Source organism: Haliotis asinina, chromosome 6 (assembly GCF_037392515.1).
Source record: "Haliotis asinina isolate JCU_RB_2024 chromosome 6, JCU_Hal_asi_v2, whole genome shotgun sequence".
Lineage (NCBI taxonomy): Eukaryota > Metazoa > Mollusca > Gastropoda > Lepetellida > Haliotidae > Haliotis > Haliotis asinina.
This window is the reverse complement of record NC_090285.1, coordinates 36910174-36937413: the sequence shown is the minus strand read 5'-3', so window position 1 is coordinate 36937413 and position 27240 is coordinate 36910174. Positions and strand designations below refer to the sequence as shown.

At 39.0% G+C, this 27240-nt stretch overlaps 2 protein-coding genes across 2 annotated transcripts; both read left to right on the top strand.

Moving 5' to 3' along the window:
• The first annotated feature begins 5802 nt into the window (after nt 1-5802).
• LOC137287636 (uncharacterized) lies at nt 5803-11636 on the top strand. The gene is made up of 5 exons (XM_067820013.1): nt 5803-6027; nt 8867-8894; nt 9455-9658; nt 10410-10525; nt 11435-11636. Exons 1-5 carry the CDS (start codon nt 5803-5805, stop codon nt 11633-11635), a joined length of 774 nt encoding a protein of 257 aa, XP_067676114.1. The 3' UTR covers nt 11636.
• Nucleotides 11637-12824: 1188 nt separating this feature from the next.
• On the top strand, nt 12825-22271 carry LOC137287255 (uncharacterized). The gene is made up of 5 exons (XM_067819486.1): nt 12825-13097; nt 15186-15213; nt 18358-18561; nt 19792-19907; nt 21748-22271. The coding sequence occupies exons 1-5, from the start codon at nt 12873-12875 to the stop codon at nt 21949-21951; spliced, it is 777 nt and encodes a 258-aa protein (XP_067675587.1). The 5' UTR covers nt 12825-12872; the 3' UTR covers nt 21952-22271.
• Nucleotides 22272-27240: the final 4969 nt, after the last annotated feature.

Here is a 27240-nt window from a genome sequence, read left to right as displayed (position 1 = left end):
AAACATGCAAAATCTAAGCCTCCAGCACAGAGATAAATAGCCAAAGCTCACTGATGCCACCAAACTTTATTTTTACAAAAGGTCAATTTTAAAAGATACCGATAGCACCAACCTTCTTACATCTCGTTGTCTGCTTTCCTTGCTCTCAGTACTTACTGCAGTGAGCTGCCGTACATGGTTATAGTCACATGTTTTGGGCACACGAATGATTGATGATTGCAAATGGCTGCCGTAAACAAATGTTTCATTCACGAGTGGAATATTAGGCATTTTCACGCTGCTTAATCAATGAATAAAATAATCAGTGAGTATACAAAAATATATCGTGCATTTAAATAGGATTTTCACGCACTCCCCGTATATCCACGAATCAAGTTTACGCTATTGTAATTGTTTATAGTCTTGCTGTGTTGTTACCTCGCGTACAATGGAACTTCCCGGTAAGGAGAGATCTGGCCAAATGATCCTAGTATGAGATGACTGAGAGGTATTGATGTATGGCGATTAACACCGTTTAACGAACCAGGGAGTGTAAACGACGTCATGTCAGGTTGACATCGTCGCTTAGGGCGCTGTGAAAATGTTCAACTTCCTTTTTCATTTGCTCAGTGCTAAATTTGTATCGATTGAACATTTAGTTTATAATTCTAAAACTTGGTCAAATAAAATCAGCAGAAACCTCAAGATATTGCACAATGCCTGTATTTTACCTTAAATCGTGTAGGAAGAACAAACAGATCGCAATTAACATCTTAGCATCTTTAGATGGAGAGACTTAAAAATGTTGTTTCATGTAGTTAGGAGCAGTATTGCGCGGAAACTTTTATTGTATTTTCATTGACTTTAAAAAACCCATTCGATACTGTTGACAGAAACAAGCTTTTATACATATCTCTCTCTCAACAGTGACCTACATGATAAAATTAGCACTCTTTTCCGTCCAATGTATACCCATACAAAAGCAGCTGTCAGATGTACTAAGTACAGTATGTCCGAAATATTTAACCCAATGAGTGGAGTACGACTAGGTTGTATCTTAGCACCAATTCTATTTATTATGTACATTGACGAATTATTAACAACATCATAAAATAGCAACTATAGCGGCGCTTCTATTGGTGAGAATATATATACACTGTCAATTCGTCTGTTTGCAGATGACGTAGCTATATTTGGAGACAGCGTTGTGAATCTGCAGAAAAAGACTGATATTCTAGAACAGTATTGTACGAAATGGGGACTGTCAATTAATACAAATAAGACAAAGGTTATAGTTTTCAAATTAGATGGCAGAATAGCAGAAAGAGAAAAATAGTCAGTTGGAACAGAGAAACTAGAAACTGTCTCCAGTTATAAGTATTTGGGATTAAGGTTATCTTGTAGAAATGTATTCATAAATACTTGCGATGTTTTGTGTAAGCAAGCAGAGAAAGTATTGCTTACTATTAAGAAATTCATGTGCAGTTATAAAAGAATTCCGTTTGACATACTTTTCAAAATCTTTGACTGCAAAATTCAACCTATTTTACTATATTGGACAGACATTTGGGTAACTATTATCCACCATGGAATAGCAAAAGTACACACAAAGTTTTGTAAAAGCGTTCTAAAAGTTGGTTATCGTACAAGGCAGTTTTAGCCGAATGTGGGAGATACCCTTTACGTGTAAACTATACGTCACGAATTGTTTCGTTCTGGTTAAGTCTGCTTCGGCAACCAAACGTATATTACTCACGTCGCTCGTATGATATGCTGAGACGTATAGACGATAATGGGGACGTCAACTGGGCTTCAGCAGTACGATCAATGTTATTTCAACATGGCTTTGCTTATGTATGGATTTACCAAAATGCTGGAAACTGTGAATTGTTTTTAGATGTTTTCAAACAGTGCTGTAAAGACATGCACTATCAAGAATGGACACAAGATATAAGGAAATCAAAATCTTGTCACATGTATTCTGCTTTCAAATCTGATATTGCTCGAGAACTGTACTTGATTGCTCTCTCTTCGCAACATTTGCGCAGAGTTTTAACAAAATTCAGATGGGGCGCCACTAGTTTGAAAATAGCTTGGTGTAGAAGATCTAAAGACACTGACATTAGTGTAGCGATGTGTGATTATTGTAAAAATATATACCAGAAGATTAGTGTCATGTGCTAACGAAATGTCCTTTATATGCAGCAGAAAGAACTTAATATACACCATGTGCCTATTTTACGAACCCGAATACACAAAAATGTACATCTACTGAATACTAAAAACCATAATAAACCATACTCCGTCTAGCAATTCGTAATCTAAGATGTCATGATCATTTTGCACTATTGGCCTCACGGCCACATCTACGAAATAAACCTGTCTGTCTGTCTTGTCTGTCTGTCTCTATTACAGCAATATGACGGAACACCACAAGTGGGTTTCGCAAGTTGTATCCATCTGAAGAACGAACCGGAGCCATGGGGTTTATCAGAAAATATGTTCTTACGTATAAATGTGTAAATACATGGTGTATTACCAGATTACGAAGATACTAGCAACAGATGATGTTCAGTGTAAATATGACGTCACATTAATCACTATCCTGTAGCCCTTGGCAAACAAACACGTAAACACCACATGGACATACCATTTATGAATACGATTTGTATTCTGTATGATATCTATAAAGCCTTAATCAGTTTAGTAGCGCTTGTTGACATCTGTATATCAGAGGACAAGAAAACTTTTAAGTGTTCAAGAGGGACTTCTTAATGCAATAGATGCGACGTTTCGGTGTATAGTTTGGCACGAAATGAATGTAGATCAGGTTTTGTTTTGTAAATAACTCTTCATCCAATGATCCAATTGATCTCAAACTTTGCAAGTGGGTGTTTTGTCAGACAACCTAATCACATTGTAAATCACTGATTTTCTGCATTTGTATGAGAGAATCTGTCTGTGTAACTGTCAATAAAATAAACATATTTACAATGATTTACAATGTGATTAGGTTGTCTGATAAAACATCCACTTGCATCCACTTTACAAAAAACAAAAACAAAACAAAAACAAAAGAAAAAAAAACAAGCAAAAAAAACCCCGGGCCCACATGCATTTCATGCCAAACTGTAGATGCAAATGATGGACGAAACATAATGCACAAGAGGAAACATATATATGAAGGGTATATAAATTTATACACCTGAAGATGTTGATGTACAGCATTGTAACATAATGAGGTGTGTTGTGTTTGCATAAATGATTGAAGCCAGATGAACAAAGGGTTGAGAAAGCTTTTCTCTTCTAAGAATGTTTGTCTTCATGATACCAGTTTCTACATATGACTTAAGGAGGTTAGTGTTGACCAGTTCAGTTATAAGACTGGGTTAACGCCGTGCCCACACAAGTGACTGGGTGAGTGAGTTTAGTTTTACGCCGCACTCAGCAATATTCCCGTAATATGGCGGCGATCTGTAAATAATCGAGCACCGACCAGACAATACAGTGATCAATGTAATGAACATCGAGCTGCGCAATTGGGAACCGGTGACGTGTCCACCTAGTCAGCGAGACTTCACACATTGTGGGGAATCGAACCAGGGTCTTTGGCGTCACTAACGACCAAACTATCCAGCCGCCCTGCTGTCATCAAATACTAGGGGCTATGAAAAAGCTTTGAGCCTAAAATATCTTCTGATAAGTGCATGATAAAAATATATGTATGATACTGAAGAATGGTTTATAACACTTGCTCAAACGTACTATTGATATGAACATGACGCTTGTAATCACATGTAACCATATTAAAACGGCAGTAAATATAAATCATTTTAGGTTCAAAACTTGTAAATAACACCTTCATAAATGTTAATCAACTACATACCGAATATGCATCCATTTTTGATTAATGTTGTAATGTCTGCGTCCAAAGTGTAAAGGCTGGTGGTTTAAACATTATGCATTTCTGTAACTTGTGCACGAACTGGTAAACTGATTCTACGATTAATGGCAGGAACATGAGTACAATCAAGGTAGAAATTGACAGAAGATACCGATAGTTGGATATTTCCCACAGATTTAGAACCAAAAACGAATTGGTTATCACAATAAAGGTTTCTGCTGAGTACTTGTTATGTCTTACCCATGCAGTATACTACATTCAAGCACTCATATAACGAACTGACGGAAAGATCAGCTATACTCTCAGATGTCGAAGAACGTGAACTTTCAGTTCGGGTAGGACCTAAAAATGTTTCCAAAGTTTCCAAAGAACGCACGATCATAACTCTATATCACCACCCCTAAACACAACGCATGGGATGCACGGTTGCACAACGCAGTAGCCAAACACAAGCGCGTGGGGGGGGGGGGGGGGGGGGGGGCATTCTTGATTTTGACGGTTCTCCAGAAAGGTCAATAAATCACACAGTTGTTAGTGTTTGTTTCTAACCTGTTTGCATTTTGTTTACAAATGAAAATCCTCATATGCAAATTTAAGAGCGATTTCTGTACAAGCAACTGTGGTCATAAGGAAGTGCAAGTGATGCGCTCTAAAAACATTCATTATTATCATATCAACATTGATTTACTCCCATATATCTCCCACCGTTTTCAATGATAAATTAAAACTTAAGTTCCCCTACTTTTTTAAGTGGTATAATAGTCATAACGAAGCAAACGGGTAATGTTTTTGGCCCCTTGGAGTTTGTTATAACCACGGTTTATTAATGTACAATAAAACAGAAGAGTTACATTTAATTTAGTATCACAATAAAACATCCAATCCCATGTCAAGGAAAGCATGTTGTACACATTCAAAGTTAACCAATTGATGAATCAACAGTCTTCAAAGAACTATTAACATCACTTCAAAATCAATAAAACCGGAAGTGAATTATACGGTAGGCAATTATTACATCCAATTACGTGTTGTTTTGACCTACAGAGGAGTGTCCACTTGCAGTCAAAGAGTCATCAAGGCCATCATCAATCATCATTGATCTGGACCTGGTCAAGTGACCTTAAATACAACCGCAGGTATCCACTGACCAGTTGTGAGGAACAGTTGGTCTGGGAAAGACGACAAGTTGGTCATCGCATCAGAAAAAAGGTATGATCAGAGGTCCAAGGAATGACCAAAGGCCCTAATGATGTATATTTATATGTATTTCGTTTAGAAGATACACTACGAACAGTCTTAAACAGCGTTTAGTCTGAATATTTTACTGCTAGATGGTATATCTGTTAATGGTTTAAAGCCGCACTCAGCAATTTCGGGCTAAACGACGGCGGTCTGTAGATGATCAACAGCACGAGCATCGATCTACGCTACTTGAGTACGATAACGTGTTAACCAAGTCGGCTTCCCTGTTCACATGATTCCGTCACCTCTTACGACAAGTTCGACTTGTTAATCCACAATTCTAATTGTTTAAACGCAAGTACATTATTGCCTTGCACCGCGTTCTACCTTTCTTCTGTATTGAGCTTTTCGTTGACGTTGACGCTCAGTTTCTGTGAAAAAAAACACAAACCTTATACCTATCCAAAGCATTCGTTCCGTTTGAAAAAATGTTCACTATATTTCTGTTTTCATTCTTGTGCAGCTTTTCTTACAGGTAACACTTCTAAAACAAAATATATGACGCAAAAAGGATCAGCCATAAAATAATATTCAGATGATGATTCAAGAGACACGTACTTTCAATTAGTTGCACTGTCCTTCCAATTAGTTGCACGGTACTTTCAATTAGTTTTTTTTTGTACTTTCAAAATTTACTGAATGTTTACTGAATTTCAGATACCTGGAAGAAGTGCAAGATGTTGTCACGAGTGCAAGCGCTGTGTTTAATCTCCCTGGGTATGCTCTGTGTGGGCGTAACGGTCGTCGACGCGCTAGCACCCTGCGCTGACTGCGAATATTACTACGTGGAAATATTCTACCCTACTCAGGGTGTCCCCCTCTACTCACAACCATCTTTCAGCGCCGCGGGACAACTTCTCTTCAACTACGCACCGAAAATCCACCCAGTACATGTGTTTCAGGTGAGTCTAATAAAGACAGGTGTAAGCAGCCTAATTATGAAAGGATTTGAATGTCACGATTCTGGGTTTTGTTCCATAAAGAAAACATACACCGTCATTATCCTCGTGGTGAAACATACGCTTGAAGGACGGTTTTATGCCTTTGCATCTACACTGCGTTTTCCGTCAAGCAATAGTCAGCATATTGATACCAAGGCACTGACACGAAACAGTTACCTCCAGAAACAGAAAGAACACGCCAAAAGAGCAAAGGAAACAATGCAATTTGTTGTATAGATGTTTGGTGTTATGAGTTGTCGCGAGAATGATCATTGTACCGTGTGTGTGTGTGTGTGCGTGTGTGCGTGTGTGCGTGCGTGCATGCGTGTAAGGTGTTTGTATGTATCTGGACCGATGCAGGCTTATAATCCTTTCACAGGTCATATGTTGCCGTGTTGACGTCATATTATGATGATGAAAGAGAGATCGCAACGGCATTTTGTTATAGTCTTGTTCGGGACGGCCGTAGTGTGTCAGGATAAGGTTATTTTAGTGCAATAGACACTTTTAAAGACGTGTTATTAGTACACCCACGTTGTTCCCTCAGTTTCACCAGTCCTACTGACAGTACACGTGTACTGATAACGATAGCCTCAAGCGATGCCGCGCCTATCATCACTTCCGCTATTACAAAGTGATTTGAAACCTCTAAATTGCAAACAGAATAGATACCTTTTATAACGGACAACGATCTATCCTTAATGTAATATCTGCGCGTATTTTGGAGGTTTTCAGGGTGCTGGTATATTCTTTTTTCTTTACATTTACATGTTAAAATTGAAACTTTAAAGATTAGTTGTTTTTAAAGTTTTCTAATAATAACAATAATGATTTTTTTAATCATATTAATTTCCACAATTTACATGATACATGTGTAGTACATTCAGGTAAGTATCAAGGACGGTATAAGTAATTGCACAGTGCATAGTTAGTTACAAGGTATTTGCTTGATACACCTTTAACACACTTTCGTAAATCCCAGTCATGAAATAGATAAACATCTTTGAGTATGTTTAACACACTCTATCTTTCCAATTGAAGATAGCTAGATGCACTTATAGTATATTCTCTGGGGTATTGCACATAAATAGATTATGAAAAGATTACCAAAAGGTGAAGAACTCGCTGTTGCTGCTTGTAGAATATGCATTGTATTTTGTGATTTCATAGTATTTTGCTATCTCCCTACTGCATGGTTTTCTTATATATATTTTATATATTACCAGTTTCACTACAAGACATATTGCATTTAAAGAGTTATCATTTTCCCCTATAAACCCGATTAGAATATTTTCTGGTGTAAAATCAATTTTTAGCAATAATGATGATAGTGATGTGAAAATGATGCTAAAAATAGTAATAGTATTCTTCGTGATGTTATATAACCATCAATAATATTCAACGTGTGTTGAGTACTTGCCACTGTGATATTTCGTTGTTCATATGATATACACGCGGTGTTCATCATACCTGCATACACAGGTAAGGTTTTGATGAGTTGTAAATGAAAACGCTCTTGCGGCTAAATTGTGATGAATTGGTTCACCCTTGTTGACCACAGGTGGGCTTAAACTTCCTCAACAACCTGCTTCTATATATGCGCTCTCACCGACCTGCACCTTGTTGTACATTGACAAGTGTCAGTGTAGTGAGTCATCCACGAGCAGAATCAACAAAAAGTACATAAACTGATGAAACATATTAATAATTAGGCCATTAGATTATTTAGAAAATCATCCCCTGAGGATAGTTATTCTCCGCCTCTTTCTCAACATTAGGATAAGGATTTGGTTTAAATTCAGAGACCAACTGCTAAAGGTTTGCAATTGTCATGTACACTGACAACTGATTATTAACAACAAATAGTAGAGTTACGATATGAACAACTGTATTTTATCTTGAGTTGCTACCACTGAAGAATATTATCTCGGCGTAAGTGATCAGTTGATGCATACAAACATTTAACCCCTTGAAGATCCGTGCTACAACTGGTCTTCATCAACTTATGTTTTTGGAGGGACCCCATGAAGATACGGATTAAAACTGATCTCAAACAATTAATGCTTGTCGTATGAGGCGATTGACTTGATCGGGTGGTCATACTTGCTCACTTGCTCATGCTGTTGATAAATGAATTTTCTGGCCCTTAATCAGTTATTTACTGACCGCCGCCTCGTTGCTGGAATATCGCTGCGGCGTTAAACCAGAAATCAACAAAGTGAAAAATAACCAAACCATAATTTTACTCGTGGACGTGTTGAGAAATTTCATAATCACTATCAAATCATTGCATGTTCAATATAACAGTACACAGGCACGATAACTTCTTTATTTTATGTTTATACATCATGTCTGTGATATGACTACTAATAGATGCTTATAAACAAATTGTAAATCGCCACTCTTGCCTTCCAAGGACGTAAAGATCCATAAAGGCCGCATCGCAACTAAATGATGAAGATGTCGCAAATAAACGTATCATGCGTTCACCGTTACACAGCTTGTGTGCCATTCAAACAGTTGAAATATAGATCTGAAGTAAACAGACTGAACAGACAAAGAAAGGTTTCTAAAAAGTGAAATCTCATAAGAGCAAGCATTCATGTTTATGCCTTCCATTGAAAAAAAAACAAGAAACCAAAGTTGTTATCTCCAAGTATGTACATCTACACCAGTTAGACAATGGTATTAAAGGTCGTCGGTGAAAAATACCTAAAGCTAATGTTCGTTCAAATGCTGGCTGCATCTCTTGTGTGAGTTGATGCTATTTGCTTTTAACTGGATTTCTTTCTGTTCACAGGTCGTAGGGGTTGGCAAAATCGCAGCTAGTAAGTATACGTTATTTACTCTATCTGTTCCATTTGTATTGGCAATTTCAGCAGTGCCCTAAATCATGCACGAAACAAATCAGAATAACTGGTCGTCATGTTTATTTTGAGTATGATCACTTGAAATATTACTTTTAATTCAATTTCTTTACAAATAGAAAAGTAAGATATGATCACTATAGTTTCCTCTTCGTTTTCCTCTTCATTCGTGTTTCTCTTCCTCCCTCTCACCGTCCTTTCATCCATATCGGCTTCCCCTTTTTCTCCTCCCCTTTTGCCTTCATCCATTATCACCATCTTTCTTCTCCTGATGTTCGTCCTCCTCATCTTTCTCCTCCTGATCTTCTCGTCTTTGCCTTCATACTCTTCGTCTTCATCCCATCCTCCTCATTCTCGTCCTCCTCATCTTTGTCCTCACAATCCTCATCATCCTCTCTTCCTTTTCCTTCACATCCTCCTCATCGTCCTCCTCATTATCCATAGCCTCCTCGTCTTCCTACTCATCAATATCATTACCACCGTCATCATTACTGTAATTATCTATGTTTGTTCTTTTGTAGTATTAAAGGTAATGAAACCAGGTGTGATGTCCAACTTAGTCGTCCAGGTAACAAACCTGGGATTGGAGATCGATTCTGTGGCCATGTACTCATTTGAAGCATTTGCCCTGTTTGCTGGCGCTCCCCCAGCCCTCGCTGTGGAGCCCCTCAGGGTACTTCCCTGCCCCCGGGTGTATCTGATAGAGATGGCTATTACTCCTGCAGGTAAGTAAAAGGATTGTAACAATGGCTGGACTGAGTACTTCGGACACGGGAATATCACAGCACTTGTAATCGACATTTATCAGTTCAGGGAGATAGACTAGGCTGTTTTGAATGGATGCTGTTCAAACAGTGTTTAAGTCATATGAGTGGTATTGGAGGACCCCATGAACATTCGTGTTAGAGCTGATCTCCAGAAATTTATGCTTGTCGTAAGAGGCGACTGACTGGATTGGGTGATCAGACACGCTAGCTTGGTTGACACATGTCATCGCCTCCAAATTGGGTGGAACGACGCTCATGGTGTTGATCCTCGCTATATAGTTGGCATAGCTAAGAGCGTCGTAAAACTAAACTACTCGTTCATGTGGGAGGAAATCCCGAACTGATGCAAGTCTCAGACATTTAACATTTTGGGCAAAACCCATGAGAACTGGTGCTAGCTAAAGTCGAAACCTTGGCGAAACGGAATTCGACCCCACCGTGGAAGGCTGCTTGCGTGTCCAATTCTGTATAGCGAATTAGAAGACTGGGCTGCCTGTGACTCCCCTTGAAATAAAATATGTAACTGATGTGACACTGATTAGAATTTCATTACATATTTTTTGCATTGTAATTAACAAGCAAATGTGACTTTTCATATAACTGGTCGTTATTTTGCAAACGGTATCATTTAGGATTCAAAAGTCAGGATGGTACTGCACAGTTATCACCGCATGTGCATGTATATATTACAATTTGTGTTATATTTTAGGAAATTCATCCGACTACCGAAGGGTCCTGGGAGACTTTTCCAAAGAGATCCTGCAACTGAAGAAAGCTGGAATCATCATCGACGCCTACAAGTTTCTCGCCACTGTCCCGAGCTCTGTAAATTAAACTTCTGTTTTATAAAATGTTAGAGTTGGTTGGGTTAAACGCGATTTTAGAAGTATCAATGATAATTTTATGGGTAAAGCAGTAAAATATTAAAAGTGACAAATTACCAAACAAATGATGTAAAAATAATAGCTAGTTTTCTGCACAATGCAGTTTCAGCTAAGTGATTTGTTCTGAATGACATACTGTGAAAGTGAAAAATACCAATAACAGTTCATAAAAAGTCATGGCATTGCAAGAACAGTAATACGGCAACTGTTAGATCCCTACAGAGATTACAGATCAAGTAATAATTAACGTTGAACGAAAGAGACTACATGCATTCATTACTCACGCATTTACCTACTGTGAATAAATTCGTATTAACAGTGGAGGTTGGTAAACGTTTGCTCAAAAAAGCTGAGTTTTCCTTCACTTATACGTTTTTCTGCGCCAACCGTTTTGGACACGTCAGTTCGTGATCTGCGGATTATATTCTTTCCAACGCATTGATATGTCGATTCATTACTTTCCACCTTATATAGTGCTTTATCATGATCCTTTACAACTATAATTACTTTATGTCATAATAATGTATAAGGACATTTACTTCCCTGCACATCCTTTATACGTTGCTTACGTTAGTTCATGATTCGTTACCTGAGTTTACATTAGTTCATAATACATCAAACCTACTTCTACTTTGGTTCATGAGTCTGAGTTTACAAAAGTTCATGATCCTTTACATCTTCATTTACTTTACTGTAGGTTCTTCACGCCTACATTTACTTCAGCTGATGATCCTTTACAACTATATTTGCATAATGACACGATCCTTTACGCGATGTTTGACTTTATCTCATGGTCCTTTATACCTAGTTTTTCATTAGCACATGATCTTTCACATTTTCTTTACTTCAGTTCATGATCCTTGGATGTGGATCTCCCACTTTTTTCGACCAGTTGACACTCAGCATCGGCAGTATGGCTGATGACTACGGTTCTTTCGAAGTGGGACGAGCCACCGCCCTGACCAAATGGAACCCTCTTATCGGTGGCAAGGGTGGAGCCTGTTTCTGGGGTGGGGCCGCGACAGGCCTCTTCGCAACTGGAAAGAAATAATTGAGGGATAAGCTCTGAGCATAATATGGAATACATCACCTCATACTGATAACTTTTGATGAGGACGTTATATCCAGAAACAAAAGTACATTGAAAAATTGCAGAAAAATTTCTCGCCGAGATGCATCAGTACAATAAGCAAAATGATTTTGAAAATGATAAATAACCTTTGTGCAGGGAAGGGCTCATTAGACGTCACAATGAATCGTATTTATATTCAATTAATAATCCATCAATCAATTCACTTATCATGTAAATTATTTCAAGCATATTTGTTTTTATACCGGTGAACAGGGGAAGAATGTGTTTACTTGTGTAACAGTCATTACGTTTGTCACACTAAGGTAAATAAAGTTGGTGAACACAGTTTTAAAACAGTAATTTGTGTATAGAAACCTACTTTGAGGAGAAGCAAAACAACTCTATACAATACACTCCTTCCTAGAGGATCTAGTTTGTCAGATTATTAACTTACTATAAGTCGAATAAAGCATGGATTTTCCATGATGTTCTGAAAGATATTCACACCTGGATATTTACTATATGTCTCTGTTTTACGGAGAATGGAACATGTTTAGTCTTTGTGTATTGACTGTATAGAGACAACTGGAGATACAGCTGTAATATAGACTTGCAGTGATATATGCAACAGTGCGTTGCCCATACTGCTACTGCCCATGGCGTTTAAAGTTGAGGATTTCACACCATATGTGTGTGCGGTCGACGAAGTGCACGTGTCAAATTCATGAATGCAAAGCCACTGCTGATATGCTTGCTGAACACATTTATGATGTTACTACAACGGAAAGTAGAACAACTGACGTGTCCCGCTGATACATGTGTCATGAGCGTTTACTAGTTGCATGGATATCTTACTAGCCTATAATGTGATTGCACAAAATAATGCTTATCAGTACAAAAAAAAGACAAAAAGGTACACACAACAAAAAAACAGTTGTCAAAGATGATGTGATCACTAATTTTGACAAAAGCATTAAGGATGGTTTAAACACCATATACACTAAGGATCAATACAAGATCAATGGAAACACCCTAATCGATGCCCTGCGTCATCCACTAACAGCTGAGGAAACATGAAAAAAAACCCGAACGCCTAAGGAATAGTCATGGGCTGAGAGGTGCGCCCTGCAGGACACCAAGTCAGCATTAGTTGTGTATAACTCTACTCTGGCTTCCTTTCCACGGTCACAGTTCCCCAGAGATCTGTCGGGCGAAGATGTCTCCATCGTTGAGGCTTCTCGGATTGGTTACTATAACCCTATTTGCTCTTGCATTTAGGGTTGCTGATGGAACTGTTCCATGTGCGGATTGTGAGTTTTTCTACATTGAGATATATTACCCAACTCAAGGAATGCCTGTTTATGCTCAACCCACATACAGCGCAGCAGGACAGCTACTGTACAACTATGCGCCCAAAATATCTCCGATCCACGTTTTTCAGGTATCCACTTCTTATTTCGAACTTTTCAGGTATATTTTCGTAAAACTGTCAAAATCAACCTTCGGATATTCCGACACACATGAGACACATTCGATATCGGATTGTGATGCTTTGAGCTCCCAATATGTAATAACGCTAATGTCAGGCTCACATTGATTTCGTTACGACGGACTACTTATCTAATTATGTTTGATAGTTTCTATAAACACCAATTGACACTCAAGTCAAAGTAAACGCATCTCTTGATGTAGTTATTATGTGATTGAATACCCTGTTCTTTAACAAAAGAATCAACACTTACGCACAGCATAACTGACAGTTGAAACGCGGTGGAAGGTGTTTGTAAATTAGCTTAACTGAGATTTTTGTGTACTTCGAATAAAACTTTCATCAGTCATACGTTCTTTTAGAGAAGAATATTTTTGACTTGTTTCCTTCAACAAATTTGACAAAAAAAGAAAATCCAAATTAATATTTTGTTAGTATATGTGAGGCTACTCCTTGATGTTTCTTATACATGTACATTTGTATATCTCCTCTCCGTTCTCAAGGTCTTTTTATTAAAAGTAGTGTTCGCCTAATTGCATACTTCCAACAACAATGCCTTTCAGAAGCCTGAAACATTTAATTTAACCGATATTATATTGAGAAAACCATTTTCAGTTAACACTGATTCTTTCTGAGGGGCTCAGTTCCTTCCGTGATTTCGAATCTAAAGACATTGCGAGTTCACAGCTACGGCCAGTTTACACTAGACAAAGAAACGAAAGGCTGCGTGGGGTAGATCGCTGGGCGTGTGTTTTAGGGAGTGGGTGCCTGACTTAGAGAGTGTGGGGTCGAATCCAGGATGGGACTAAAATATATGTTCAAGAAAAAAGGCTCGTTTCTCAAATAAGGTGAAAGGAAGTCCATAGAAAAGACATAGAACATTTATGTTTATGTCCATCAGCTGAAGTTATAGAAAATACACTGATTGGAAAATCGATAAAACCCGATACCCATGACATCAGTGTCTATTATTATTAAAAAACATAGTGTCCAAGTTAAAAATGTGACATTTTATGTGACGATATCAAGATGTGACAATGTTATTTATTTGTATTAATTCACTGAACAAAGTCTCACTGGCATCTTTTATTATATTTAGCAAGAATGTGTTCTCCTCATTGTTAATTTGAAAAAGAGTAATAGATCTCTTGAAAATATTTTGCGTCTATATTGGAAGATAACATTTATTGGGAGTACTTGTAAGTGCATCATAAATCGATTTAAAAGTAAATTGCTAACCTGCGATGGTATTATGGCTAAATAACTACACTTTTACAAAACGAAAATCATCTCTGCGTCGTGAAATAGAAGGGTATACGCACGGATTCTATTTTTAAAATGCATGCTGAATGTGTTCCTTATTTTGACTCATTACATTGCTCTTTGTTGTCAGTTTTAGCCATGCGACAAGTGCCAGGAAAAATGAAGGACGGGGTTCGCTCACCTTTTTTGCGAACACCTGATACCATCATTATATGATAATGGATAGTGGTCCCAGAGTAGTATAATGGATAGCAGAAAGCAGAACGTCCTCCAGAACTTGGAAATGGACTTGTCACTTTCATTTGCAATGACAAATTATGTGACATCAGTATAAAGATGTGTCGATTGGAAATGTGGCAAAAACTAACCTTATTCTGAAACCTAGCAGGTAAATCAACACATCAGAATATGCTCAAAGTCATTATTGAAGTCTCAACCTGGGTAGTCGTCAAACATACACCAATGCCAACATGCGAGAGTAGGTCTGAATGTGTTCACTATGCAGCTGAGTGGCCAGTTTCACACTGAATGGATGCATAATGGGCCTCACTGTTAACAAGTGCAAGGTTGAAGGTGCTACCCAAAAGCAGCCCAAACTCCTCGCTGTTAAGCTCATGTTTCATATTTGTAGTTTGGGTAGAAGATGTACTAACGTTATACTAATATATGTATCTCATAATGTTCGTTATTTTTCAGCAATAACACATTTAGGAATGGCGTTTCCATAGTGACTGTTTTTCGTGTGCAGATTATTAACGTACATCCATGATATTTCAGATTGACGGTCACCAGAAGATCGCCGCAAGTAAGTTTGATATTTTGCATTACATCATACAGTTATATAGACGATAAATCGAACAGAGATTATAGTTTACGCTTTACACCATTCTTACCAATACATTAGCTCCATCCAATTTTACTATAACTCTATTCTTGATAGTACAACTTGACTGTGATCTTCAGAGAATGTTATTTGTAAGGAATATGTGTTTTACCATTACACAATTACTCACAAAATGAAGACTGAATGTAGTAGCATAATGAGGTCATCTTCTAGTTTTAACTTGGTTTATTTCAAATTCAAATTTATGTTTCCAATAAATGCTTTCATTTCATTATGACGATTTCTTTTAAAATTTCAAAACGACCTTTCCTCCTGAATGTTAAAAAATCATTTGTCTCATTTTTTTTCAAAATGATAACGCTGTCACTGGACATGCAGAATGATTGAGGAAATATTGATTTGCCGTGGGGGCACTGTCAAGACGTTGATCTAAGTTATCCAACGTTCTGTGTGGGGCGACGGGGTAGCCTAGTGATTAAGGCGTTGAAGAAACGGGTTCGATTCCCACATGGGTACCATGCGTGAAGTCAATTTCTGGTGTCCCCAACTGTGATATTGCAGGAATAATGCTAGAAGCGGCGTGAAACTATACATACCCATTCATTCATTGAGAGTTTCACGTTATTGGACTCCTGATGCATTTTCCGGTCTTCAGTTACTGGGGGGGGGGGGGGGGGGGGGGGAGGCTGTTGGATTGCCTAGTGGTTAAAGTTTTCGATCGTCAGGCCGAAGACCCGTGTCCGATTCCCGACATGGGTACAATGCGTGAAGGCCATTTCCGATGTCCCCGCGGTGATATTGCTGGAATATTGCTAGAGGTGGTGTAAAACCATACTCACCCATTCGCTCAGTTATTGAGGTCAGACTACATGGCTTGTATCACTTAGAAACGGTGTAAGGAAGACGTATAGGTGTACAGATCCTTCCCAAGATCTATAGTCTGGTTCATAATTATTGAGAATTTTTCTTCTTACTTTGAGCTATCCTAACACCTCAACTGATTCACTGATACTTAAAACTAAGTAATGGTATAAGGGAGGTAACTCATCTTGGCCTACTGAGTATAGTACAATTAGAGTTACCTCCCCTGAATTTGTAGCAGACGTCATTTTCCTCAGCACTGTCAACAATGTCTGCTGAAGATAAAAGAAGGTTGATTTTTGAGTTGTGTAATCAAGGAATTGATGATGTAAATACATTGGCAGAGAGAACAGGAACTCCTCTTTCTCCTGTGTATAGGATTAGGAAGAATTTTAAAGAGGGAAAGGATTTTGGGCACCAGAAAGGAGCAGGGAGACCCAGAAAATTGGACTTCTCAGATCGCGTCCGGCTGGGAATTTTAGCGTCTAAAAAGCAAAGGGCAAGCATCTCCAACATCAGGTATGAAATGATAGAAAGGGGATCAACAGTTGTATCAAAATCTACAGTTAGAAGAAATTTGATTGATCTTGGATGGGAGAAAAAGACTGGAATTCCTTCTCCTCTCATGAAACAAGAACATACAGACAGGCGTGTTGAGTGGTGTTTGGCACATGAAAACTTTGACTGGGAAAATGTGATTTTTACTGATGAAAGCTCAATATGGGTATATCCCAATAATGTGAAAATATGGACAAAGTCTGCGTCAGCACCGTTGTATCGACGACCTAAATACAGCCCAAAGTTTCATGTATGGGGAGGGATATCCTTATTAGGAACGACCCCGCTGTGTGTGTTTGAGGGAAATCTGACAAGTCAACGCTACACTAACATATTAGATAATTTTCTCCTTCCAAGTGCACATGTGTTTTATGGAAATGACTGGATTTTGCAGCAAGATAATGATCCTAAACACACCGCAAAACATGCCAAGCAGTGGTTTCAGCAGAAAAATGTGACTGCATTACCATTTCCTGCATATAGTCCTGACTTAAATCCCATTGAGAACATTTGGGGGATGATGAAGGAATGTGTGAATCAAAAGGGGTTGACAAAAACTGAAGACATGAAGAGAGAAGTGGTCCGATACTGGGACAGCATAACTCACGAGACACTAACCTCTCTGATAGGAAGTATGCCTACCCGTCTTTGACTGTGCCGTGAAGCTCAAGGAGACTTGATAAAATATTAAATTGTTACCTACACAACATGAAAAGGTCAGTTCACTTTCACAATACATTCAATTTTATCTGATTTGTTCTCGTTTAATAATAAGAAATGCTTTAGCTATTCTCAATAATTTTGAACCATACTGTATATGAAAGGAAGGGGATGTAACGACGAAGCAAATCTTCCTCAGTCAAAGTTAGATATCGCCACGGAAAGCATATTAAGGCCCAGCCGAAGCCCACGGATCGAAAGCCAAATGATTCCTCACAAAATGAGCTATAAATAGTTACAGTCGGATCATTAATTCAAAAGACGTGATTCATATTTTTGTCTTGCAATTGCGGGGGTAGCTGCTGCAGACGCGACATATAACTTTTGAAATAATGATCGTATTGTGACCATTTATAGCTCTAGGGAAATTATCTGGCTTTTGATCCGCGGGCCTCAGCAGGGTCTTAAAAATACTGTACGTGGTGAAATCGAACTTTGATCGAGGAAGTGGTCGTTTCGTCGTTACATTCCTTTCCTTTCATACAATGCTAGGGTAGGGCCTATACACCTATATGTATTTCTGACACAGTTTCTAGGCGATACGAGTCCCTGTGGGCCTGACAACAATATGAGGAGGTAGGACCACTCGAATGCGTGGGGGCAGTCGAAGATACTTCTTATGTATTTCTAACACCATTTCTGGGCGATAACAAGTCCCTGTGTGCCTGACAACAATATGAGGAGGTAGGACCACTCGAATGCGTGGGGGCAGTCGAAGATACTTCTTATGTATTTCTAACACCATTTCTGGGCGATAACAAGTCCCTGTGGGCCTGACAACAATATGAGGAGGTAGGACCACTCGAATGCGTGGGGGCAGTCGAAGATACTTCTTATGTATTTCTAACACCATTTCTGGGCGATAACAAGTCCCTGTGTGCCAGACAGCCATATCAAGAGGTAGGACCAGTCGAATACGTGGGGGCAGTCAAAGATACTTCTTAACCGGATCATTATTCTCCCCAGTTGTCAAGGTGAAGAAACCAGGCATACTCTCTAACCTCGTTGCTGAGGTCACCAACCTCGGGCTGGCAGTAGAGGCAACGGTACTGTACTCATTTGAGGCTTTTTCACTGTTTAACGGAGCTCCTCCCGCATTAGCCGTGGCGCCCCTGAGAGTTCTACCCTGTGCCAGGGTGTATCTGATGGAGCTGGAACTCGTCCCTCTAGGTAAAACAGTTTTCATCTCTTCTCAAGATATATTTATTGTTTGTATTCAGCTTTGTAATATATCCGTGAAGGTCCCGTGAAGGCCCTCAGCAAACCATCCTTGCCATAAAAGGTGACTATGCTTGTCGTAAGAGGCGACCAACGGGATTGGATGGTCAGGCTCGCTGAGTTGGTTGACACATGTCATTGGTTCCCAATTGCCAGGTCAATGCTCATGCTGTTGATCACTGGATCGTCTGGTCCAGACACGATTATTTACAGACCGCCGCCATATAACTGGAATATTGCTGAATGGCGTAAAACTAAACTCACTCTCTCACTCACTCAGCATTGTAATATTGATGGTGGTGGTTGTTTTCATGATTCGTACCATGAGAATATGTTAGCTACATGACGTTGCCATATCTAAGGAAGATAACCGCTTCCGTGGTGTGGATAGAGCGTTTGCCAGATGAGCGGAAGAACGAGATTTGTAGTTCGATCCCATGGTCATGTCACACCAAGGACGTATAGAAATGTTATTTCATGCTTCCCTGCATGGCCCTCGACATAAAGGGGGAAAAGAGGATAGTTTGTTTACTGTGACTCATATGGAGTTGTTAAACCGTTACATAGTGTCTGAGTTGGCTCGCACTCTAAACCTAATACGTTCGCTTCTCAAAGAACCATTTTGAATCCCTACATAGGTGTTTCATGTGTAATCCATGTCTTCTGTTCCCTGATATTGCTTGAAAGGGCTAAGTTTGTAACTCTACAAACTATAACTACGAGAACAAATGATCTATTTATAGGAAGCATGAAACTTGTCTCGGGATAATGTGGGTACCCGGTAGGAACGAATGCCTGTGATTATCAACAAGGATTTGGTTTTAACGTTGTTTTTAAATGACGTCGTGCCAGGCTAGTTTCTTGTGGAAGCGGCTGTCGAGTGTTTTCAACTTGCAAACCAAGAAGCAATATCGGGATTTCAACTCACGATACATTTCTGGAGGGACAAAGGTACCCAACTCTCTCCAGCGAAGTACAGTGTCAAAAGAGTCTGGGCCCCCTGTGTCCTAGAAAAGATTTAATATTAACTTTAAGCTGTTGTTATTTTGTAGAATATAGAATATTTATGAAGGACCTAACGAGGAAATGTGTATCTTCTAAGATATGTTTCCTCGGCGTTTTGCTTACGTCTGCCATTGAACGATATAACAAATGAACAAACTTTGGTTACTTGGTTACAAGGAAACATTACACAATATCAGACATCGCTGAGGAACTTCACCGTTGAGTTGTTGCGTCTAAGAAGAGTCGGAATCATCCTGGATGTGTACAAGTACCTCGCAAGAATCCCCGCCACTGTGAGTAATGCTAAACCTGGGGAACCATTTGGAGGAGGGGAACTGAATATCATAATCTGGTCACATGTACCCATGAATATCCTGGTTAGGATTGGTCTTCTTCACCCCATGCTTGTAATAATCGAGTCTGGACCAGACAATCCAGTGATCAACAGCAACAGCATCGACCTGCGCAATTGGGTTTCGATGACGTGTGTCAACCAAGTCAGCGAGCCTGATCACCCGATCCCGTTAGCCTGTCGACAGGCCTGTCGTAAGAGGCGACTAACGGGAGACTCGCTGACTTGATTGACACATGTCATCGGGTCCTAGTTTCGTGGATCGAATGTAATGCTGTTGATCACTTGCTTGTCTGGTCCGAATTCGACTATTTACAGACAGCTGCCATATAGCTGGAATATTGCTGAGATCGGCAACCGACCAACTAGCCAACTATAGCTGACATCAGGGTGACTTTTTCTAAGCAGTTCGGAGCATTGGTTCCAGGGGCATGATTGGGTACAAGAATTGGCGGAATAATAAATGATAATAAATACAGCTACAGCAGTGATGAACGCTCCGTGGTGTCCATTTGTATTCACCAAGTAGTTGTTGAAAGTTCATCGTTAATATACATCATATCAACTATACTAAAACTATTCACTCGGATTCCTTAATTGAAAACGGGTACAAATAGTGAGCGGGTGACTAGACACGACTTGAAACCTCACTATACTTCAAAGGCGTCGATGCCTTTTTCTGCTGGCTGTTTAACCAAATTTGATAATACACAGCCTGTCGAGGTATGGCTGGGACGCTGCTGACCATTACCTAAAACATCATACACACGAAATCCTAATGGTAGCTTTTTTTGCATAAATATATATTTCATACCAAACATGCATTTCGTTCAACTCTTTAGTTAGTCAGTAGAGAACTGGGAAGAAAATGATACAGTTCGTGGAAATGACATGTTACCTAAGATGACAATGAACACGTCTGCATCGTTGCTACGGTATTGAATTAGTTGTGTGTGTCTTCATAATGAACATTCTGAATCAGTTAAAGTACTACATTGTCTTTCTAGTTCAAGACTTTTAGACTCACGTTCAGGTTTATAACAATTATACTGAATCAGTAAGGTTATGTATCATATTCCATATTCATTATCCTTGGATGCGGAATTCCCCCCTTCTAAGAACAACCAACGCTTATTTAATGTAGACATACTAAATCAGCAAAACTCTGCATTATATCTTCAGTTCATTAACCTTCGATGCGGGACCAGTCTGATATGACTAGGTGGCGTTCAGCTGTACAATAGACATATTGAATCAGTACAACGCTACATTTTGTTTCCTTTTCTAGATTCTCAGATACGGAAGTCCCAACCTTCATAACTAGATGGCATTCAAGCGTACACTAAATATATTAAATCCCTAAAGTTCTACATTGCATCTCCAGTTCACGATCCTTCAGTTCTACAATCAGTTCTCAATCTTCAGCTCATGATCCTTGGATGCAGAACACCAACCATTAAGACCACTGGTCACGATATGGCGCCAGTATTACCAATGTGACGTTAAATCTTAACTCCCTTATTCACTTTAAGACCACGCGCCTCTCAGTTTTACAATAAACATGCTGAATCAGTAAAGTTAGCATTAAAATTCCAGTTCATGACCCTTGGATGCGGAACCCGATCTTCAATGGTCAGATTACGTTCTGCTGTACAATATTGAACCAGTAAAATGCTACATTTTACTTCCCTTTCTAGATTCCCAGAACTTCCACCTCATAAGAACAACTACCGTTTAGTTTTAAGGTAGAGCATCAGTTAAGCTCTGCACTTTATTTCCAGTTCATGATCCTTGGATGCGGAACCCCTACCTTCTATGACCAGCTGACGTTCAGTTTTACAAGCCTAGCTGATGACTATGGCGCGTTCACAATCGGAAGGGTGGACTCCTTGACCAAATGGAACCCCCTTATTGGTGGCAAGGGAGGAAGCTGCTTCTGGGGTCAGTCCGCTGCAGCGATGTTCACAGGCAAGAAGAAGAAGTAACCTCCCTGGAACATACAGAAAGACACGGTGCATATGTGGATTCTGAACCCGAATTTAGCTGAAAGGAAACGTCTGATCAAATTTATTTATCAGTTAAACCATAACATTTCAATTTCAATGGTAATTTGCATTGGAAAATCACAAATTGAATGTGTTGCGAAACATGTTGACTACCAGTTTGGCCTCTGTTTATATCTAATGGTTTTCTGGACATTGATGGAAAATCATTCTGCGTCTCTTTCAGTGTTATTGACGGTTGTTTTGGGGTGTTTGGAATCTGATCTACACAGTACTGTGCGACCAATAAAGCTGGAAAGTTTTGTGATGTCATGTCCATTTTAAAATGGATTTTATATCGTAACATGAACCTGTTCATGTTGAATTTATTCCATGTCATTGTGTGTTTAATGTACAGTGCAATATACAGTAGTGTCATGGATGAGGTCACCATAGTGTAGTCAGTGACCTCAAAGAGCAGCATCTAAACAGTCATACAGTGATTCGTCCCACCGGCATAATTTTAAAACATCAACAGTCTGTTCTTGTAGCTCAGTTAGTTACACAGCCTTCACACGGCAAACTAAAGTTAGACAACATATATTATCAAACTTGAGTCTGATGGTGTGAACATTTCATCAACTCGCCACTAACATCAAACAGTTGCCAAACAGCTGTCGAGAAACAGGATCTGGGTCTATTTTCACCAATTTTTCCATCAAACATTCGGTGTTGTGAAGCTCATTTTGTTCAGAAACAACGAATCTCAGTCAAAGAAACTGTCACATGACCGCACCGATAGAGACATGATGCTCAAAAGCCCACGAAAATCTGACATGTGTTTAACGTGTGAAAACGTGATTTTGAAAATTCTTTTTAAAATTTAATTATCATGTGTTATCAAACTTAAGTTTGCCATGTGAAGGTCGCTTTGGAATAGCTTCAACAGAACATACTTTGGGTTTGACGAGTTAGTTATAAACTTACGGTTAACGTGAAATGGCTTTACAAGCATGAGATTTTCATATGAAAACATAACATCGCATATGGACAAGTAAATATGGAGGAATGAAGTTTGCTAAAGTATTGAATTATCATTCTGTAAATGTAAAGCCAGATGCTGGCAATAAACACTTCCAATACTAAATCGCCGACTCTTTATGTGTAGACGTTGATGCATTCTCGGCTTCTCCACCACTTGCATGTCCATACGTTAAAAGGACAAACTTTTTATATTCAGAAGACTGATTGACTGAGTTTGGTTTTACCATGCTTTTCGCAATAATCCAGAAACATCGCGGAGGAGAACACCAGAAATGGGCCATTCATAAGAAGTCTCTGTTAAAATCAGAGTCGATTGTTCAATTTCCACCATATATTAAGAGCCTGTGCTAATTTCTTTGTTCAACACACAACCCAGCAATATTACAACTGCATGACATCGGTTGCGAGCAATCGAATCTGGACCAGACAATCCAGTGACTGAAATATCTCTAATGAGTTTCGATGACAGTACAATAATTTATGTGTTTGTGAATCAGTGTCAAATAGTGTTGACTCCTGATGTATGTGCTTTACCTCCAAATGGTCACGTGGGGTACAGTTGTTGTATACTCAATTACAGTGTGTGAATGAGGTCCAGTTAATAATGAGATCCATCTCTTGATTTAGGGCTAAGCCTACGAGCCCGTTCGTACAAGCAGACAAGGGCAAATTAACGACTGTTAATGGATGATATGGAATAATTAGGTGGTAATAATTAATTATTGTACAGTTATTATTATAAACTGTTCAAAGTGCATTACTGAAGCCTTAACACTGTATTACTATGTCAGCTTGGAAACTATATTATAGGCCAATGCTTCTGAGTGAATAAATATAATAATTTATTTACATTGTACAAGGGTCAGTGTTCTACAAATCCTAAATACAGTTGAATATGGCTTCCGATCATCAAACATGGAAATCTAGGACAGGAACAGACAGACATTAATTTACCGAACAAATTTAATTCATTGTGTGGTCCTGAGTAATTATTCTTCATATCCCTTTGGGATGTTTGTGGCAGATTCGGCCCGTCGCCATGTCGCCATGTATGACGTGCGCGATATCGCGACAATGCGATAATATGGTGCGAGATTGCAAATGTAAATGATTCGAAAACGTCATTAAGGGCAGTTTTAGCATTTCGCCCTGTTGAACGCCACTGCTCGTGCCATTTGACTTTGTAATAACGGTCAAACGTAAGGCTTATCTTTCACAACATACCGATCATCTTTATTTGTCTCGATCTGTAAGTTACAGTGGTCTTTAGGAAGGAAGACATTTGTTTTAATAATATTTTTTTAGATTTAAATGAACATGAACAAAACTAACATGCATCCGAAGTAGCTCATTGTCTTGAAAATGCATTGTGAAAAAACATTTTCAACGTAGCATTTGGAAATTTCATCAAATTTATGTTGAAGGTACAAATAATCTCTAATAGCTCTGATGGTGACACATTTTTTTGTTCGGCCACTGACCTCCCGAGATAGATGTTCTGTTGAAAGTTTACCTAACTCGGGTTCTTGCCACAGCGATGTTCTTCTTTGTGGATATTTCTCCTGTCCAAGAGCCGAAGACCTCAAGGCGTTGACGCGTGTTTGCTATTTTAAGGGTCGTTCATGATGATCTAGAATAGCGTTGTCTTAGCAATTGTGTAGTTAAGTATATGAAGTATTTTTAGTGTGACGTACTCGCTTGGAGGTGTTCACACCTAAATCCTCACACTTCCTGTCTGTGGAAGGGATAATCAGTCAAGTTTGTCAAGATCTGGAGAGACGGCTTTCCTCTTAGTATCAACTCTCTCGTCACGCACGGTTACCTTCGCCTCTAGTCACGCACCGGTAACTTCGCCTTCGGCTTTCCAGTAATTTCTATTTAATTGGTTTATTTTCTTTGAAAAAGAAATAACCCTCTATGTTACAGTGTTCTTGATAGTGGAAACTGAAGCAGCATGGATATATCAGCTGAACGAGAGAGTGAGTTTAGTTTTAAGTAGTCTGCAATGTTCTACCAATATCAGAGCTCTGATATTCTAGAGCATCAGAAATGGGCTTCACACTTTGTACCCATGTGGGGAATCGAATCCGGGGAGATAGGAGTTCTCATGTCTCAAAGAGGAAGAAATAGTAAAATGTACGAAATAATCTCTGTATGAATTTCAGTAGAGCTTACAATGGTGTAAATAGACACATTCCCCGTCAACAAAGTCGGTGAACCTTCAGCTTTAACTTGTTGGTTACACGTTTCGCAAATTATTATATCCCAGAGGGGAAAGTTTGGAAATAGGTACGGTTCGCTAGTTGTGTTCTTGATCACCGGGTCAGTGATCGCGATCAGAGAACGTGCCTTTTTGAACCCTTTTTGCCCTCGGGCTTCAAATAACCTATTTGTAAAGTGAAAATTAAGTCACTGGACTGTATAGTTTTGACTCATTGAAAAGTCATATATGACTGGTGTGTATCTTTAAAAAACTAAACAAAGAGTACAATATTGGTTTTATAAAGGGCAACACATTTATTATATCCTCCCTATATTCACCATTTGCGGTAGATTAGTACTATCAGATGTATTAATATTCAACGTAGTTGGGCAACAATATCCCCAATATTAAATATCTTTAACGCGATGATAGAGCAGGCCATCCGTAGGTTGCTATCTTTGATAACGATACTCAATGAAATTATGGCCGGGTAATGTTTAACAATGCTTTCAGCAGTATTCAAGGCATATTGCGACAACGCTTTTCATTTAGCTAGTCCACACTGTTAGTGCAGAGCAGCAGGTTTCGCAATACGTATGTAACAAATCAAGTCCGAAATACAGGGACAGAGTATTTGTATTTAAGTGGGTGAGTGGGTTTAGTTTTACGCCGCACTCAGCAATATTCCAGGAACAATGGTGGTCTGTACTCCAGACTATCCAGTGGTAAACAGCATGAGCATCGATCTGCGCGTTTGGGAACCGATGGCATGTGTCAACCAAGTCAGCGAGTCTGACCACCCGATCCCGTCAGATACTTCTTACAACAAGCAGGTATCTTCCCTGAAGACACCCCACACACACACCAGGGTAGACCCTTAAAACAATGCATTTTATGGTTGATTGCATAAGGCTCAATTGAGTTGATTCTTAAATTATGATAATTATATTGCATCAACATATATACTATATAGTATGACTAGAATTTATTGAGAATTTATAAGATTGTATTATTTGTATTTTTTTTCACTCACGTATTCAATGTAAATATTAGCAGAACATAACTCCAGATTCAAAGACAGGTGAACAGTTAGTATTTTGTCAAGTTACCATGGCAGCAATGCAGGTTTCAATGCGACGGGACAAACTATCGACTAAAGAAGTTAGAAAGGCGTGGGTCATCATGTCTAAATATCGGACCACGTGTTCTTTCATTTCAGCAAAATTTGTCAGATTGTTCTTGTTGACACTTTCCTTCATAAGTCCTAAAACATTTTCTATTGGGTTTAAGTCAGGGCTATAGCTTTGCCAATCTCATAATGTCACATTTTGGGTCGGTGTCCTGATGGAAAATCCAAAACGTTTCATGGAACATGTGAGCAGATGGAAATAAATGTCCCTTGAGAATATCATTCTGTGCACCGCTCACTGTTCATATTCCCTTCAACTACACAGAAGGGCGTTGCCCCTAACACATATATGTCACCTCACACGTTAAATTTCGGACTGCACTCTGGGTGCTGATACAAAGGTTTCTCAGTTTATTTGGACCAAAATTTCAGTGTATTAGGAAGCAGTCACACAGAACTTTCATCTGAGAAAATCACATTGTCCCAGTTACGTTTCTGTGCTGTAAGAACCAGTTCAACCCTTGCTCATTTTGTTCAGGTTTGATGTTCAGTGATAGAATTCCTCGACTTTTCTGCCAACCCATTACATACAGCTCAGTTCCAATTGCAATTGTCTTCTTACAGACAACCACTGCTCTCATTCAATCGTATCCAGCCTTACGTTTTCGAACTCCTTCGTTTGTGTTTAGAACCAAAAATGCCAAAACGTTTCCTGTCACCAACAGTCAATTTTCTGCACCTACGTGCGCTTTCCTGGTGCTCAATGTCAGGAGAGAAATGTTATGAAACTTTTTCCAGAGTTGGTCAGATGTTTTCATTACAAACGTTCGATGAAAAGAACGTTCGATCACGAACCGATCTGGAGATAGATTATGATTCATCGGTATCATTTTGACCCAAACAGACTAATAATTCA

What these genes read in the sequence shown, in the direction of transcription:
- LOC137287636 (XM_067820013.1), top strand. Translation starts at nt 5,803, where the DNA reads ATGTTGTCACGAGTGCAAGCGCTGTGTTTAATCTCCCTGGGTATGCTC. An exon ending in ACCCAGTACATGTGTTTCAG is followed by an intron (nt 6,028 to 8,866) that starts GTGAGTCTAATA and finishes TTCTGTTCACAG; the next exon opens with GTCGTAGGGGTTGGCAAAAT. An exon ending in GGTTGGCAAAATCGCAGCTA is followed by an intron (nt 8,895 to 9,454) that starts GTAAGTATACGT and finishes GTTCTTTTGTAG; the next exon opens with TATTAAAGGTAATGAAACCA.
- LOC137287255 (XM_067819486.1), top strand. Translation starts at nt 12,873, where the DNA reads ATGTCTCCATCGTTGAGGCTTCTCGGATTGGTTACTATAACCCTATTT. An exon ending in CTCCGATCCACGTTTTTCAG is followed by an intron (nt 13,098 to 15,185) that starts GTATCCACTTCT and finishes ATGATATTTCAG; the next exon opens with ATTGACGGTCACCAGAAGAT. An exon ending in TCGCAAGAATCCCCGCCACT is followed by an intron (nt 19,908 to 21,747) that starts GTGAGTAATGCT and finishes CTTTATTTCCAG; the next exon opens with TTCATGATCCTTGGATGCGG.